Here is a 17709-nt window from a genome sequence, read left to right on the forward strand (position 1 = left end):
TAAGTGTTCCTTTCTACACCCGAATTAAACTTGTAGCTTCTCTTCTCCTCTCTTGCTTTTTTTTTTTTTTTTTTTTTTTAAGTTCCACATGTAATTTTCATTGCACAGGGATCATTTCATCTCACTGACTATATACTAGCTATTTATTGCTGTTTATACTTGATGTAAATATTCTGTATGGTGTTTTGATCAGTTGGATTTTTCTATTGCCCTTTTATAAATCTGTGCCCATTTTATTTATTTCATGCCAGTTTGCTTCTGTCAGTGGAATTTCCATCTAGAATTGTCCTGAGTTCAGTCATAGATGACCTTTTCCTCAGGCCTTTCTCTGTGAATCAGACTGACCTCTTTCCTGTGCACATCCACTGCCATTATCCTTTATAATGCACTCAAATGTTGAGCATTGCTTAAATCTCATCATTTCATAGTTGTCAAAGATCAAATTTTAAGAAGTCTCAGTTCTCCATATACACCTAGTACAATTACATAATACAACTTTCAGGTCTAAGAGTAAAAATGGAGTGTTTAATGGCATCTTGTAACTCAACTTTTATGATGATCTTGAAATAAGTGAATCTCCTAACGCAGTCAGTGGCATCCTTTCAAGCAAAGTCTTGAGAATTGTGATGGGAGTAGTGTGATATAAAATTCAGACTGTTAGGGTACTCTTTGTCAGAATAAGTGTGCCTCAGTCTTTGTAGCTGACTTCAGTTGTTGAGCCTGTGCTGGGAAGAGGTTCTCCAGGGAATGGAAGCCATGAAGGGTTTTATACATAGATCTATACAGCCTTGACCAGTCACAGTTCAAATTCGGGTGATGATGTGCTTTGTCAAAAAATGTGCCTCGTGATTGATGAAACTAAGAGCCAGCAAGGGACTAGTGGTAGCTTCTAAGTGGCTTTCATGAGGAGTCACACCAAGCAAGACAGCACCGTGCTAACAACTACTACAGTAATTAATCTGTGACATGCACTACAGTCCAAGAACAAACAGAAACAACACGAATGAATTAGCTGGGCACCACACCTGCCCAGGTATTGATAGTGATGGTGGGAGACTGCCGTGGCTGTGTCGGCTCTTCAGGCTACGTTCATGCTGGATGGCTGGGCCCAGAGAGTTGTGGCCAATGGAATTAAATCCAGTTGGCGGCCAGTCATGAGCAGTGTCACCCAGGGCTCGATACTGGGGCTACTTCTATTTAACATCTTTATTAACAATCTTGATGACGGGATTGAGTGCACTGAGTGCACCCTCAGTAAGTTTGCAGATGACACCAAGTTGGGGGGAGTGTTGATGTGCCTGAGAAGAGAAAGGCACTACAGAGGGACCTGGATAGACTGAGTCGATGGGCCAAGGTAAACTGTATGAGTTTCAATAGGGCCAAGTGTTGGGTCCTGCATTTTGGTCACCACAACCTCAGGCAACTCTACAGGCTTGGGGAGGAATGCCTGGAAAGCTGCCTGATGAAAAGGACCTTGGTGTACTGATGGACAGTCGGCTGAATATGAGCCAGCAGTGTGCCCAGGTGGCCAAGAAGACCAAGCATCCTGGCTTGTGTCAGGAATGGTGTGGTGAGCTGGACTAGGGAAGTAATCCTGTGCCTGAACTTGGCATTGGTGAGGTCTCACCTTGAATACTGTGCTCGGTTTTGGGCACCTCAGTACAGAAAGAACATGGAGGTGCTGGAGCAGGTCCAAAGAAGGGCAGCAAGGCTTGTGAAGGCCTTGGAGATGTGCCCTATGAGGAGAGACTGAAGGAATTGGTGCTATTTAGTGTGGGGAAAAGGAGGCTGAAGGGAGACCTTAGTCTCTTTCTATATCTGAAAGGTGCTTACTACAGCGAGAGCAGGGTTGGTCTCTTCTCACTGGTGACAGGTGACAGGACGAGAGGAAACGGCCTCAAGTTGCACCAGGGTAAGTTTATGTTGGGTATCAGGAAACATTTCTTTACAGAAAAGGTTGTTAAGCACTGGAATAGGCTCCCCAGGGAGGTGGTTGAGTCACCATCCCTGGATGTGTTTAAAACCATTTGGATGTAGCGCTCAGGGACATGGAGGGCTGTTAGGGTATTATGGTTAGGTTGTGGTTGGACTTGATGATCTTTGTGGTCTTTTCTAACCTGAATCATTCTATGGCTTCTCATGTGTGAGGTGTGCTGTCACATGTCTGGCAACTGGTCCTCTTTGGAAGGCAGTTGTTTCTGTTAGAAAGCTGTTGACCTGGAAAGTTTTTAAGGTGGCTAACTTTTCACACTGTGAAGAAGCAGGGATTCCACCAGATGAGGAGTTGGACTTGATGATCCTTATGGGTCCCTTCCAACTTGGGATATTCTGTGATGGTTTCAGTGAAGTCGGTATGCACAGTAAATAGAAATATCTGTATCATAATAAGGCCATAAAGTTTTATAAATTAGTAAGCATATTAAACAAATTACTTAAATATAAAAATCAAAGTAGAATAAATGTCTGGCTACTAGCTGAAAAATGCAAAAAATATGCAACTGTGCAAAAAAACCCTATTGTTCTTGGCTTAACTTAAATTGAAGGAATCTTGTGGATGTATACAAATGATATGCTGGGAAAGTTTAAACTTTTTGTCATTGTATACAGACCATGAAGAACAGAAGCAGCATTTGAATTAAAAGACACCTTGCGTTATTCTCCATGCTGCATGGATTTGCATAATTTCCATTGATATGTAAAAAGAACTGTGCTTTCTTCCTTTTCACCCTCAAACTTTTAACATATTGACAGCAATTTTATAAATAAACTGGATAATATAATAGATGGTAATGTTCCATATGAGTTTCAGAGGAAAAATCTTTGATTTTTTAAAGCATTAAGTACACAGTAGTTTTCTCTTAAACTAATGTAAATTGCATTTAAAATGTTGAGAATTCAGTGATGTTTTTATGCACTGTGTTGGTATTACAACTGCACTTTCTTCTTTATGTAAGGTTCATGTCTGTCAGAGGCAAAGATTCAGGGTGTGGGGTGAGAATGTACTTTGTAAGAGCAAATGCATAGCACACAGTGTGTTGTAGCATTGAAGTTCATCACAGAAGTACAAAACAGAGTCAGTTCGATTCATACTTGCTTTTTAAACATTTTGCAGAACAGTTGATCAAATCAAATGATTTACCATAACTAAAAGAACAAATAGAAAGTTCTGACACTGTGCAAATGGAATACTGTGTATTTGCTAATCTGCTGGGAAGCTCGTGTGTTTTTGGCAGTCATTTGTCCTATCCTTCTTCTAGGAATACAGGTTTATTCTTAAGATTACAGGAAAAGAGAATTGTAGAGCAATGCCTGGTTAGTTACTGGTGTTTCCATTTCTCTGAGGCTCTATATGCTAATAAGAAAGCATCCATAGTACTACTACACCATGTATAGAATGTGGTTAAATAGTTGTCTAACTAAATCTTTTGCTGTCCTAAGTTCTGTTGGTGCCCCGAGCTGTTTAGTAAATGGAGCAGAAGATTTTATTTATTTTTTCAAAACAAAATGGAACATGGCCCAAAATAAAGACAAGTAGAATTTCTGAGAACTAGACATCCAGCCACCTTCCCCAATATATCCGTATTCTTTACCATTCTTAGACATTACGGATGCTAATGTACTCCCTCACTAAATTTGAGGAAAATGTAGTATGTGCCTGAAAGGTCATCAGTGATGTCTGCTGGTTTTTATCCATTTTTTTTTTAACCATAGCCCACTGGTAGAAGGAGCTCCAACTCCCATTTCTTTGTGAGCTTCTCCAGCCCTGGCAATCTTACTTGCTGTTCTGTGCTTTGGTTTTTCCCTTGGATGCATGTCCTTTGCATTTGTCCCATAGGGTATCTATTATACTGCAACTTTTTGCTTAGGTCTCAAATTAAGAACAGTGAGCCATTGAATATAATCATGTTTTGTAAGATAAAATTTATTAGCAGTGTTCCTGAAAGCCATCTTATGTTTACAGACAGGGTGACTGAATCAGTGTTTAACAGTCTCATTAAATTCAATTTCTTGTTATTGGGAAAATCCTATTCAGCAAATTGCTGATGCTTGCTATTTCAGTCACTTGCAGTCTTTGGAGAAGACAGCTGTGTTAATACATTATTGAATATTTTTAGAATCCTTTAATGCTGAGTTCACAGGAATCTCCAAGTAGACTAAATAGCAGGAAAGTTTTTTTGAACAGTTTTGCTTTGAAGTTTCTAAGGGGCTGCTGCAGTGCCAGTAAAACTTAGTTCTGAAGGCTATAAATAACAAGAAAACAATGATTTCCATTGGCAAGCAGATCTTAATGATGAGAAGGCAAAGGAGGCCCTGGGTACAGCAGGTGCAAACATGTACTAAACATTATGATTGACTGGATCTGGGCAGAAGTTAGATTTTCAGGGAGAATTTTCCTCTGAATGAAAAGATAATAGAGTGACTTATGAGACATAACACCTCCTGCACTGGAAAAAAAAAAAGTCTTTCAATGCAAATACACTTTCTTTGAGTTAAGATAGATGTGAGACCTTTTTCCTGTGTTGGGCTAGATCCGGGATATAAGATGCCTTGTTTTATTTTCTGAAATTGCCAGTTAGACCATATGGTTAATGAAGTTATAGGAAGCCTTTTTATTCATATTATGGGGTCAGCTACTCTCAGAAAAGAACACAGAAGATGGAAAATGATTGAGAAATTTGGAAAGACTTGAAGTTGTTTGGATTCTTTAAAACAAAACATGATTTATTTTGCAGAGTGAGAGAAGAAAGAAATTGAGGAATACCAGTTGGCCTCATTTAGAACAGTTAAAATGGGCAGTAATTAACAGCTAGTTAGCTGTACACCATCTTGATCTCAGTGGAGGCTGCCTGGATAGGGGCCATAAATCCATACTGTAAATGAGAACTGCTTCAAGATGCTTCATTCAGCTAAATGAGATGGTAGCCCTCAGCTGCTAGGAAACTGTGAGGGCAGTATTTATTAGGTCAGAGTTTGGGACTCACCAATCTATTTCGTTCCCTCTGGCTATGCAGGTGTTCATTACTGCTGACAACTTTTTTAGAGCTGCAGTAGTTTAATAGTGTGCTCTGTTTTCCTTTTGTAGGCATTTGGACAGTCTTTCTCAATTCACCGCAAAGTAGCTGAAGATGGGGAAACACGAGAAGAGACTCTACTCCAGGAATCTGCATCAAAAGAAGCTTATTACCTGGGGAAGATTTTGGAGATGCAGAACGAGCTGAAGCAGAGCAAGGCGGTGGTCACCAACGTTCAGGCAGAGAATGAGAGACTCACTGCTATTGTCCAAGACTTGAAAGAGGTAAATGGGTGTGTGGAAGCAGCAAGGGAGTGGTTTTCTTGGAGTTTCTTGCATTGATGGTTACTGAATCATGAAAATGCTACATAATGTGAAAATATTCACCTTCCTACCAGCATGTGATCCTCCTGCAGGCCCGCCAGCTTGAGAGAGCTGTGGCACAGAAAGGGAAAAAAAGGAACCCTTATTATGATTTTTAAACAACAGTACCCACTTGAGGCAGCTATAATTTTTTAAGTGCTCAGCATTTGGTTTGTATTTTATAGTGCCTACATGAAAGTGCAATTTATGTAGCTTTTTCTTAAAAAAAAAAAAAAACACCTTCTGATATTCATACAATTTCTTTTTTTTTTTTTTCCTCATCACCTGTATTGTTACGTGGGTATTTTTTGGAATTGCTTGCATTAGATAAAGCTTTCAGCAGTCTTCTTAAAAATCAAAATGCATGCATGCTCACGTTCAGAAAATAGGCAACACTGCACACTTTTCTTTTATTCATCAGCTTTCACATCCATCCATCCACTCATTTAAGTCTAGATTGTTCTGTTCCATACCTCTCCAGTTTCAGTTCTCTATGCCGAGCAGCAATGTGCTTGGGGGAAGGCAGCACTTGGTAGCCCCACATCTTCCCTGTTTCCTTGTGAATACTTGGATACGGGGGCTCCCTGCTATCCAGCTGCAAGAAAAGACCTTTCTTGGGCCATTTTGGAGGACTCTTCCTACATGTGAACTTAACAAAGATTACATGTTTTCTATAGTTGAGTGGAGTGGCATCCTCTTAACTTACAGTAACCCCTTGGACTGGATCCTTTACTGTAGGTTTAAAGATTATTGCACACAAAAGGATGAAGCATTCTTATTTAATTGTTGTACTGAAGTTGCACATAGTACAAGTTGGATTTCAGTAAGAAATAAATGCATGGTAATCAATACCATGTATTTATTTCCAATATTCAAGTGAAATATGTGATTATAATTGCTGTCTCAGTTGTTAACAAAAAAAAAGAAGGAAAATCAAATTTATACTCACCCTAAAATCATATCCTACAAGATCTGTATGTGTAGCCAGCTATATGCTTACCATGCTTGGGTAGAGCTCAGAGGAGAGCAGAATCCTTTTAAGCTGGCTTCAGTCACAAACAACCAAGTCAGAGGATATGTGTTTGTACTTGTTTCCTTCCTCAGGGGTCTCCTCCGGTTCCTTCAAATGCAAAACTCCCATTTTCTGACATGATTATTGATCTATAAGTTATTCAGAAGGCAGTTTCAATACCTCTCCTCCCTAGAATATTGATTGTCCTCATCTCTTTGGAGATAATAGCAACCCTTAGTGTGACACCAGCTGCAGTTATTTCCTGTTCCAGTGAAAAATAGAAACAAGCCCTGGTAGTTAATTAAAGTGTAGGGCAATAATTTGCTTGAATTTAAAACAGTCTGATAAACTATTCATTTATTTGTGATATTGGACTACAAGTATAAAGTCCTTTACTGTGCTGAACTTTGTATTTGGTGGGACTACAATCAAAGTATTTAAACAGAAATGGGATTAGTGTCTTAATTACTGAGCTTACACCAGACACTGTTGATGATTAATTATTTCAATATAGTAATATATAGAAGGTGATTGATACTACCATGGGCTGTTAGGCATCTCATCACACTGAATTACATTTGTATTTCACCTTGTGTTCAGAGATATTATCCTTGTACCAAGCTCAGTCCAATCATATAAATCCTAAGTCAGTAACATCCAAGTGGCCACAGGAAGGAGGTGCCCTTCTGAAATATGTCCACTTAGTTCTGAGTACTGCTAACAGGCAGTGCACAGCTTACTTCAAGTTTTGACAGCATTAAGATGGGGGAAAAAAAAAACAACTAAAAAACCTTGATTTAAATGTCCAGAGCATTTTGGTGTAAACACAATTATTAGAGGATGCCACAGGATGATAGCTACAATAAGAAAGTAATTTGTCTCTTTAGCAAATTCATTTGACAATCTAGTTAGAGCAAAATAGGAAAGAAAAAAAATGGTCTTTATGTGAGCAGCTCTACGGAGTGATGGAAAGATAGATTCTGGATTTAAGTTACTTGACTGTATCCAGTCTTCTTTTCCATGCCCCCAGCCCTCTCCCATCTCTAGTCTGTCCTGGGAGTTCTCTTCTGAAGATGTTCGGCTTTCTGAATTTGCTCAGAAATTCATAGTTATATAAAAGCCTGGGAGCATTTTCTGAGCCATTACAATACACTCACATGAATGCTGATAGCTTTTAGGAATCTTGGGAATTCCATAGCCCCAGAATTTAAAAATTCATGCATGTTTGCAAGTATGTGCTGCATAGTCACAGCTGTTATCTGCAGGGCAGCTTGACCTGGATCCCTCTTGTTATAATAGCCTCAGGTCTCTGGAGATTCTGCATCTCATTCTCAGAAAGCAAACAAACTGATTTCAGTGCTCATCATTAGAAAAAAGACATGTTTTGGAAAAACTGAAGTATCTGTTTCACACTGAAGGTGGAGGATGAACGAGGGATCTATGTACCCAGATGGCTTTTTAGATCCATGTTGAAATGATCAGAAGAGCAAAACACTGGCAGCATCATTTATGATGTAATAAAACTCCGTCCCAAGAGTTTTGGATAGAAATATTATCTCCTAGGCAAATAAAATATGTGCCTTGGGAACTAGGTAGATTATTTTTTCATTCTTTTCCCCCACTTCAGATATGATAAGCAGAATGCTATTTGGAGATTTTTAAAACTGTCATAAGCTGAACCAGCAAATGTCCTGATTTCAAAACTAATGCCAGTCTGAGACCATATTGCATCTATTTTTTGTGCTGCAGGTGGACGGCCTCTTTGTGTGAAGAGATCAGTAGGGTTGTTCGCCCATTTAACCTTTTCCAGCTGCATATGCAGTGCCTGTCTTTGTTCAAAAGGCCAAATGAAAAAACTTGCAGAAACATATTTTGAAATTTTTTAATAATGATCTTTAATCATTTTCTAGTGGTTGCTTTTACTTATTTAAAAACACTGTGTTTACTTACAGTCTGGAGATGATGGACTGTTTCTTCTGTTTCTGCCACTGTGAAGTCTTTCGTTATGGTAACCACAAGCAGACTCTATAGGTGAATAGCAAGGATGAAATCACTTTGCTGAGAAGCTGATAACTTACTGTCAGAGGTGGCCACACAAGCACAAATGATGAAGCTCAGAGTCTGGAGCAGAAAGTTCTTGCAGCGAAATCATGATCCTCCTCTGTAAGGAGGCTGAGTGCCTTGGAGCTGCATGTCAGCCTCTAAACTGGTGGGAATTGGAGGAGAAAATGCATGAGGTGATGAAGGGAAGCAGGGGAAGCTGTAAAAAATGAAGATGAAAGATGCTAATACAGTGTTAGTTTTGTAGGTTTTATGGACTAGGATTAGGATACGTGTGAGGTGAGTAGGTTAATGTTTTTTGTGCTTGAAGAGTCTGGCTTGAAGAGGTGCTGCTCAGCTCTTCCCAGCACTCTTGCATTCATGAATGAAACAAGACTAGTGAAAAAGAGAAGAAATATACATAGGTGGGGAAGTGGAGAGTTAAACCTCAATAGTCTGTGCTGCTAAATGTCACTGTAGCAGCTGCTGGGCTTGCAGAAAGAAATCAGCACCTGGGTACCTGCAGTCCAGGAGATAATGGATGAATAGGGACGTTTGTTATGGCAGTGTTAATGAGCCATGGCAGCTACATACATCTGGGCTTCTGGAGAGCAAAACCAGGGATAAGAGCAGTAGAAAGTAGATAGGGAGGAAAAAAAAAATTGGTGAGGGATTATATGCTGAAACCAAGTGAAAAAAAAAATCTAAAATTAAGTTGTGTAGCCCCCCTGCCCTTGAAATCAACAGCAAAATTTTTATTCTCTTCAGTGGTACAAAGATCTTGTACTTCCTACTACTCAGTAAGGGCATGAGAGTAATGGCTTGGACTCTGAGGGGAATATGTATATGATGTGAAGGGTCAGCACTTGTTCTGGGTGAATTATTACAAGAAGTCTCCCTGCTAGCTATAGCCATTTCAGAAATGCAGTTTCATGCTCGTGGCTACACCTGCATTCTGAAGAATATGTACATGAGAAATGGAAAAAGTGATATTTTATATTAAATGCAACTTCAAAAAATTGATAGCTGGCTATTTCTGTTTTAAAAATGGTACATCTTCAGTTTGAAGAATCAGAAGAATTTAAGTTTTTCTCTCTTTCTTGACAATTCAAAATAAAGCCTAAAAACCTTTTATGTCAGCACATGTCTAGTAAATACCCTCACCAATTTTGTGTTCTTTTGTTGCTGAAGGGCTAGACTGTAACAGGAGTTGTGCACGTAGTGCTTCCTGCTTAATACAGGATGTAGTTACATCCAGAACAGATTCTTAGTGGACTCTTCCTGGAGGCTCCTTCTGTAAGTAGATGCCTCTGTTTCCACCTGTAGAATTTTCTGTCCATCTAGTGGTATGTTTGAGTCAAGTCCAGGAACACCTCTGGCTTGAACTCAAGTCTGCTACTACTCTTTTGCTGGATATTGAAAATTTGCCGTAGGATCTCCCAAGATGTTTCCCCATCTGACCTCATCTCTGAGTACTTTAGTGCTGACCTAGTTGAAGGAGAGAGAGTGCCAGTAATGTCCTGTGCTTTGGTTTCACAACAGGACCAGGGGAGATTTAGATTGGTTATAAGAAAAAATCTGTTTACAAGAAGCTGAAGCAGGTTGTCAGAGAGGTGGTGGGTGCCCCATCCCTGGAGGTACTCAAGTTCAGGGTGGACGGGGCACTGAGCAACCTGATCTACCTGTGAGTGTCCCTGTTCACTGCAGGGGGTTGGATGAGACGTCCTGTAAATGTCCCTTCCAGCTCAGTGATGATTTTTTGACTGTTGCAAGGTTTGGGACTCAGATGTCTTCTCTGACTGAGGGAATATGGATCCTCTGCTTCAGCAGTCAGTGACAGGCTATTTTTGGGGTGAGATTCCTTTAGGTGAAGCTGTTCCACTTTGTTGAGGGGATAGTACTTTGTGGGTCAGAGTGAGCCAGCTCATAATGAATGACTGTAGCCTAAGGGCTACACCCACTCAGCTGGGAATAGGGAACTAGTTCTAGTCTCTATTTCAATTAATGTTTAATAAGAAATACTTGAATATTAATTGAAGCAGAGACCAGAACCCCAGTCTCTCCTTTGTGAAGTTGGAGGGAGGCAGCTGCAGGTAGCAAATGAGGTAACTTTCTTCAGCTCTCTGTTGAATAAAGCTGGAAAAGGCAAGCAAGTCCAGGGGAGGAATCACTGCCATGAACTGTGCAGAGATATAAGACACTGCAGCGTTGACAGTTGCAATGCATGCAGCATCCTTCATGAGCTCACCTGGCTTCCTCCTGGTGTGACCCAGTACTTCCCAGCAGCTGCCTCCACAGAGCTATCCTGCTGAAGCATAGGAGTTTCTTTTGGCATTTTCACTGATTGACTAAAGCCTGCATTATGAATGTATTTATCGACTACTAACGCTACGCAGGTATTCGCAGCAATGGTTTCATTTCTAGAGAAGAAAAAAGAAACAGTTGTGAAGTATTCAATGCAGCTATCATTAATGGCGTCTTCAGATGAATGCACCTCCATGCAAACACTGCTTTTTGCAAAGAAGCTGCAGAAATGTGATATGAGAGCAGGCTATGGAGATTGCTATAGAGGTTAGAGCAGCCAGGAGTGACAGAGAGATAACAGAACTGTTTATCTTGTCATAATTTAGGATAGTATTAGCATAGTCACTATATCTATATTTACATTCCTTTGATTTAGGAAGTTTTTTTCAATTGAACTGGCTCTGAATTAGGCTTAGAATATAAATTTATTATTTTGCCAACTGGTAGGTGCTTTGCTTTCTCTTTTGTTTTTTTTGGAAAAGTCTGTTGAAGGGAGATTTTCCAGCTTGCTGGTGCCTAGCCACCCTCATAAATTCTTCTCCCTCCATTGATGGAAATGCTAATGTTTTAGCAAACTTTTCAACTTCTTGAGACTTAACAAAACAAAATGTGTTGTTTCCTTCAGCTTTAAGAAATTCTGTTCAGATAGGATGAGAGATAAGAACTTTACACTGCACCAGGAGGTTCAGGTTGGATATTAGGAACAATTCCTTCACAGACAGAGCCCTGATGCACTGGCACAGGCTGCCCAGGGTGGTGACTGTCCTTGGAGGTGTTCAAGAACTGCGTGGATGTGGCACTGAGGGACATCATCAGTGGGCATGGTGGGGGTGAGCAGATGGTTGGACTAGATGACCTTAGAGGTCTCTTCCAATCTTAATGGTTCTATGATTTTATAGACCTTAATCCTAATTATTATATAACAGTGTAATGTTCTGTAACACATGCAACTTTATTCCTGGTTGTAGAGCTGCTAAAAATCACATTCCACTGTGCATGGGAGTTTCACCTGAATCTCAACAAAACCATGCTATGCAGGCAGCCAGGTGTTAGTGCTTTTCCTGTGAAGGCACTTGTTCGTCTGCGCTCTATCCAGACAGGAGAGCTGCAGGGCCTCGTGGGGCTTTTGGCTGAGTGTGGTGAAGAGTGAGCCTGTCCCTGCTCTGAATTACTGTCCTCCTGATACAATCTGCAGAAAATCAGCAGTGTATGTTTGAGGCAGCCTGGATGGGGCAGAGCTGTGGATTTCATCTTCAGTGGTGTTTGCAAACAAAGCTTTTTTTAAATAATTCTGACCTATTTTGTGAAGCAGTTTTGTGAGGGCATTGTTTTGTGGACTTGTATACTGATACTCATTACTTTTCAATCACTGTCCCTGTTCTCAGAACTTTACTGAACTTCTTTCTGAAAAGACACAAAATGCCCTTCTTTAGCTTGGAGACAGAAAATAAATCAAGCTGTGATTTGTAATCCTACAAAACCTCTTCTGGTGCTGTGAGAGAAATACCCTGATAAACTGAGCTCAAAAGAACTCAAAACGTAGGCAGCAAGACTTGTCCAGGTCTGAGTAGCTTGTGTTGACTGCTCCAGTGTACCCTTATCAATTGATAAATGTTTAATTATGAATCTACCATTCTACTTCATCTACTTCCTAGTTATCACTAAACACTTCCTTGTGGTTCCTGTTTCTCACGTTGGCCAAGGAACCACTCACTCCAGCAAGTGAAACCCAAGGTGGCCTTGTAAGATTTGCCTTCATATTTCCTGAAATGTGGCTTATAGTCCTATAGTTGCTCATAAATTTGCCATGTTTGCAGGCATGTATTACTCATGAGCAAGAAGTACAACAAAATAGGAAGTTTACCAGTGTAGGCTAAATACATTTTGCTGTGTTGCTCTTTAATCAAGATGATCTTCAGCTCATTGTTCTGCTGGTTTCACATCCGGATATAGCTGCAGTCTACCCAAATCAGATTTGGTTGCTGGTGTTTTTTGTTAATGAGCCCTGAACAATGACCTAGGATGCAAACTTGTGATCTGACACATGCATGACACTATTTTCTTTGGCAGTGTTTGGGCATTTAGCTCTTCTATGAATAAAAGAGTCAAACAATGGACAGTAGAGAGGTCAAAAAAAGGCCAGGCGGGATAATAGAGCATTACCAAGGGACTGTTGCATAAATACAGAGTGCCTTGTTATAAACACTCTAATTCCCAGTTTCCTTCAGAAAGGGTCTTTTACAAGGCTTCAAATAGAAAATGAAAGAGTGTGTACCTTCATCTGTGCTCCGTAATCTCTAGGCACTGATTAATCAAGTCGGGACCTGGCAATGAACTGTTCTTACATAAGGTCTGGTGAAATAATGACCTCTTATTTGTGCTGAGGTAGCATCTGAAAGCCTTCTGTGTACCCCCGTGGACAAGGTATTCTGTGAGAACACACAGAAAAAAGCAATGGAGGCCAGAGGTGAATGTGTTTAAAAAATAGTCAGACAATCTTTACGGAGAATGGGACTGTCAGTGCTTCCTACACCTGGATGTCCAGCCCTAGTGCCCAGCTGGGAAATTTCCTCAACCCCGTGATGCTGGAGGGGATGCCAGGAAAAGCATCATCATATAGTGTCCCTATTTCTTGTGTTTTAGGCTCATGTGAGCGGCCACTGCCGAAGGCAGGATCTCAGAGTAGCAGCGCTCTGAACGAAGGAAGCGTTAGTTCTGTGCCTCCTCTTGTTTTGTTTCGCTTTTAATACATAACTTTGCTGACTTGTTTTTGTTTCTGGATGTTTCTCGTAAGAACTGCTAATGCTGCATCAGTCTTTCCAGTATTAATTTTCTGGTTATGAATAACTTGGGCTTTTGTCTGTTCAAGTGGTGTGGAGTAAGAGATTTTGGCAGCGTTCGGATTAGCTGTGTTGCCAGTTTTTAAAAATCCTTGCAATGTGATCTGGACTCTTCAGGAGCAATGGCCCAGGAGCAGTGCTGATCTGTACCTTGTGACTTCATTCATTTGCCTGAGATTAAGGGAGAAAGAAGGAATACTCCGGTTGCCAAACTTCCTGAAGCTCAAGGCCAGTGGCTTAAGCTCTTTTTGAGATAAACTCAGCGGGAGAAGGAGAAATTTTTGCTGAAAGTCTTCCCCCCTTGGGTGCATGAGTAAGATGAGCGTAAGTCTGAGTAAGTGATAAAGAATATTAAACGAAGAAAGAAAATAAGTTTGTTGTCCCTTCTCCAATTAATTCCCTTTAGTGATAATATCCTGAGCAGTTTCCAATCTTACATAAAGGAGAAAAAAAGTTAAAGCTTCTTTGAGAGACTGACACTGTTCTTAGCAGCCCTTCAGCGTTAAAACTTAAGTGCCTGGCAATTGCTGAATGTTTTATGCCTTAAGGACTCCTTGGGGTCATACTCACAGTAAATATGATGTATTCCCAGCTATCGGTGCACAAACAGTGCAGTCACATTTCTTTTCTCCTGGGAGCCCCATGTGCACTGTAGCTCTGCCTGGCTTAACCTCCTGCTGTTGACTTTCTCCCCTTCACTGCATACAGATACTTTTCTCTTAGCCTGCTTTCTCCCTAGCTTTTGACATGATTAAGCAGTACAGAACTGGGGTGGTTGATTCAGAGATGAGATACACCAAGCAAATCCAAAAAATAGTTTTCAGTCTCTTTTGGAGCTGATGTTAGTACTTAGACCTGGAGAGAAACTCATCATGCTGATCACACATGATCAGCAATTACCAGCTGCGGCACACTGCTACCACATCTGCTCTTAATTGTTCAAAACCCATATTTATTTTCAGTGATTTTTTTCTTGTCCTTTAATCAATACTGATTTATTTTTAAGGCTTTCTCCTGAGACTTACTAGGTAATTTTGGAAAATGCTATTTACCTTTTCCTAGGGAAATGTCTTAAGATGTCATTGATATTAATATTGACCTTGCCCTGGATGATCTGTTGGATGTAGAGTGAGGCTGAGCATGATGTACCTAATACAGATATCTGGATAATTGATGACTAGTAATAACTTCCTTGGCAAAAAAAATACTAAACAAAACAACCCCCCCCCCCAAAAAAAAGAGCAACAAAACCCCCAAACAAACAAACAAAACACACAGAAGCAAAGTCTATGAAACCCTGAAAAATACGGGGGAGAGGGGTGGTGGTTTATATTGTTCGTGTTCTGTATGGTGGCATCTTCTATTTTGTATTCACTCAGCTTACATTACAGAAAATGGCACTCTGTCCTATGCAGCAACGTGACGCCACCTTTCAGCATGGCCCTCTGTGGAGTAGGTTCTTGTGCTCAGATCCCTCTTCTGCCTTAAGCCCCCAAACTCATTACCAGTTTGGTACTGGTATAAATTGTTAATAAGTTCTTGGCTTTCACTATGCGTGCTAATTGTGCTTTCTGCAAGAAACTCGGTTCTCGAGGGGAACAATGTGAGAAAGATGACAGGACGGTGAACAGCAAGAAGCTCAAATATGCCCCTTCTTTTTCTCCGTTTGCCCTTATTATAGTATATGAGACAAGCTGGTTATTTTTAGTCATTCTCAGCAGTTAGTGACAGTCAGCATCCAGGAGGAGGGCAGTGAGTCAGGCAGAGGTCAGACAGTGTTATCACCCTTTCATTGTGATGGTCAAATCCACTTTTAAGCTACAGGATTGAGAGAAATGCACTTTTGCTGGCAAATGCTTTAGATGTGTACGTGCAGATGCCCATACATAATCAGAGCTTGTCTGCTGCTGTGACATGATTGTTTTAAAAACACATCAGATAGGTAGAAATAGACATGAGTCCAATTTTTGTCTTTGGTGCTCATTCTTTCTGGCTGGTGGACATTTGGCTCTTTCAGCCAAATGTGTCTTGAAGGCATCATAATAGATACGTGGTTTTCGCTTTGGTGACAGGTCAGGATGTCTGCTCTGATTCTGGCTGTGAACTGTATGTGAGGAATCGCTGTGGCATTAGGGTGTCAGCATCAGAGTGGAGCAGGTTAAAAATGGGCCATGTCTCACCCATTGTGCGTAGCTCTTCAAGACAGTAAGGCTTGAAGGCAATACAACACTCAGTTGTGGCTAATCATACAGGTTAGTTTCTATTTGTTGCTAATATTCCTTCTTGTCTCATTTTACAATTTTACATTTACATTTTTACATTTACAATTTTACAGTTTTACTGCTATTGTGTTGCTGCTTCATTTTACAAGGGAAAAAGATTCCACATTCTGGGTTTGTGCCTAGTAGCCATACTTGATTAAAATTGCACAGGCAAAGCTCTGGTCAATATGGAGAAAGCAAAATGGATCTTTCCTAAATGGCTTTTCTCAAGTGGTGTTCTTGTGTATCAGCTCTCAAGTGAGGCATGAACAGATCTGATGACAGATGAGAAGAGCAGGGAATTAAGAGAGGAAGATCTAAACAATATGTGTAGATAGGGGTTGGCTTTTGAGTAAATACAAATATATCAAACAGAAAAATTTAGTATTTCCGCCTACATCAAGTCATCAGCGAGGCTGCATAAATTCATTCTGGCTTGGTTTGCTCCAAAAAACTGTCAGAAGGATGGCTTGGGTTTGTTGTCCAAGTCTTCAAATATAGACCTGCAGGCTTCAAATATACAAACACTTCACAAGATGAGAACTTTTAGTTCACAGAAAGATCTAAGGATGTTTTGAAGTGGAAGAATGAAAAAAGTCTAGGGAAACACTTGGATAGGCTTACTGACGATACTTTCAGATGTGTTCCTTGGCATCTTGTAGAGCTGGTACTCACCTTGTCTTGGCTGAAGTTCTAACAAACATTTTACTGTTTGACAGGCAAGAAATAGATGTAGACTCACATAATTAGTGTTTTTTTGACACTCATTTTGGAACTAGATGATGACTTTGATGTTCCTTCCAACCAAAACCATTCTATGCCTCCAAGAGTTTATTGTAGATCTTTGTGACATCATCAGAATTAATTTTTTTTGGAGGCTAGAAGATACAGCTGATTTTTTAATACATCTTCATCTGCCTATGCTCTATAAACATCACTAGTGATTTGAAGTTGATCCTCTGACAGCTTTCCTGTATTTTTATGTAGATTTTTGTTTTTATCTCTTGCAAACACTTTTAAATAGCCAATTATTAATTTTCCATGGCACTTTTCTGGCACTCCAAAACTTCTGAAAGGGGCCTTCCTCCCAACCTGATTGCATAATTTCTTTTCATCATATTTGTTCTGAGATGCAATTATACTGGAAACTGCCATTTTTAAAAATAAACCATCTGTAGACTGTAAGTGAAACTGAATCCTAAATTGCTGATGAAGTTTAAAAATGCTATTGTATGGTTTGTCCGTATGAAATTGTATTGATACCCTCTAGGGAAAGAAATAGTGCATGTTCTGAAGTTTAAAAGGAAAAACAAGCAAACAAAACTCATGTGGGTCTGGAAATTTAAAACAGGATATGTGCAAGCCTGATGATGCTTCTGCTTAGGAAACCCTCCTGTATGAGAACTGTTGAGTTACAGCCTGAACCACCAATTGATCACCTGAGGCAAGGACTGTGTCAGCCATGGGAGCACAGGTGAAGGCAATTCACCTGTGTGAACGGGAGGGGTGGAACCTGGCTCCACCTCTCCTAAACCCATTTAGGGGCTGTCTGCCACTAAGGAAGGATCTCTTTCTGGAGATCCCTCCTTTGTGGAGCTTTTCATCATAAGCCTGCATCTTTGGATATGGGAGAGTATTCCTTCTGTGTTCCTTTGCTGTCTCACTACAATACTCATTCCAACTGTACTTTGTTGACTGTACACCTCCTCATTTTTGCATGTTATCAATAGCAGTAAGCTCTTTATGTATCATCAGCTGTGATATAGGACAGCTACACTACCTGTCTCCTTCTAAATTCAAGCTGTAAATTGCATGAGTAACCTAGAGACTATTTTGCAGGAATGCAAAGAATACTCTTAGCTTCTTACTGCAGCAATC

General features: G+C 40.3%; 1 protein-coding gene across 10 annotated transcripts in view; it reads left to right on the plus strand.

Moving 5' to 3' along the window:
- Positions 1–17709, plus strand: part of BICD1 (BICD cargo adaptor 1) — a 170698-nt gene that overhangs the window by 79047 nt on the left and 73942 nt on the right. For all 10 annotated transcript variants that reach the window (XM_052667272.1, XM_052667274.1, XM_052667271.1 and 7 more), the window contains exon 2: positions 5084–5296. In XM_052667272.1, coding sequence (XP_052523232.1) covers positions 5084–5296 — 213 coding nt within the window. The remainder of the gene's footprint in view (positions 1–5083; positions 5297–17709) is intronic.

The sequence above is a fragment of the Tympanuchus pallidicinctus genome, unplaced genomic scaffold (genome assembly GCF_026119805.1).
Source record: "Tympanuchus pallidicinctus isolate F22 unplaced genomic scaffold, pur_lepc_1.0 scaffold8, whole genome shotgun sequence".
Taxonomy (NCBI): domain Eukaryota; kingdom Metazoa; phylum Chordata; class Aves; order Galliformes; family Phasianidae; genus Tympanuchus; species Tympanuchus pallidicinctus.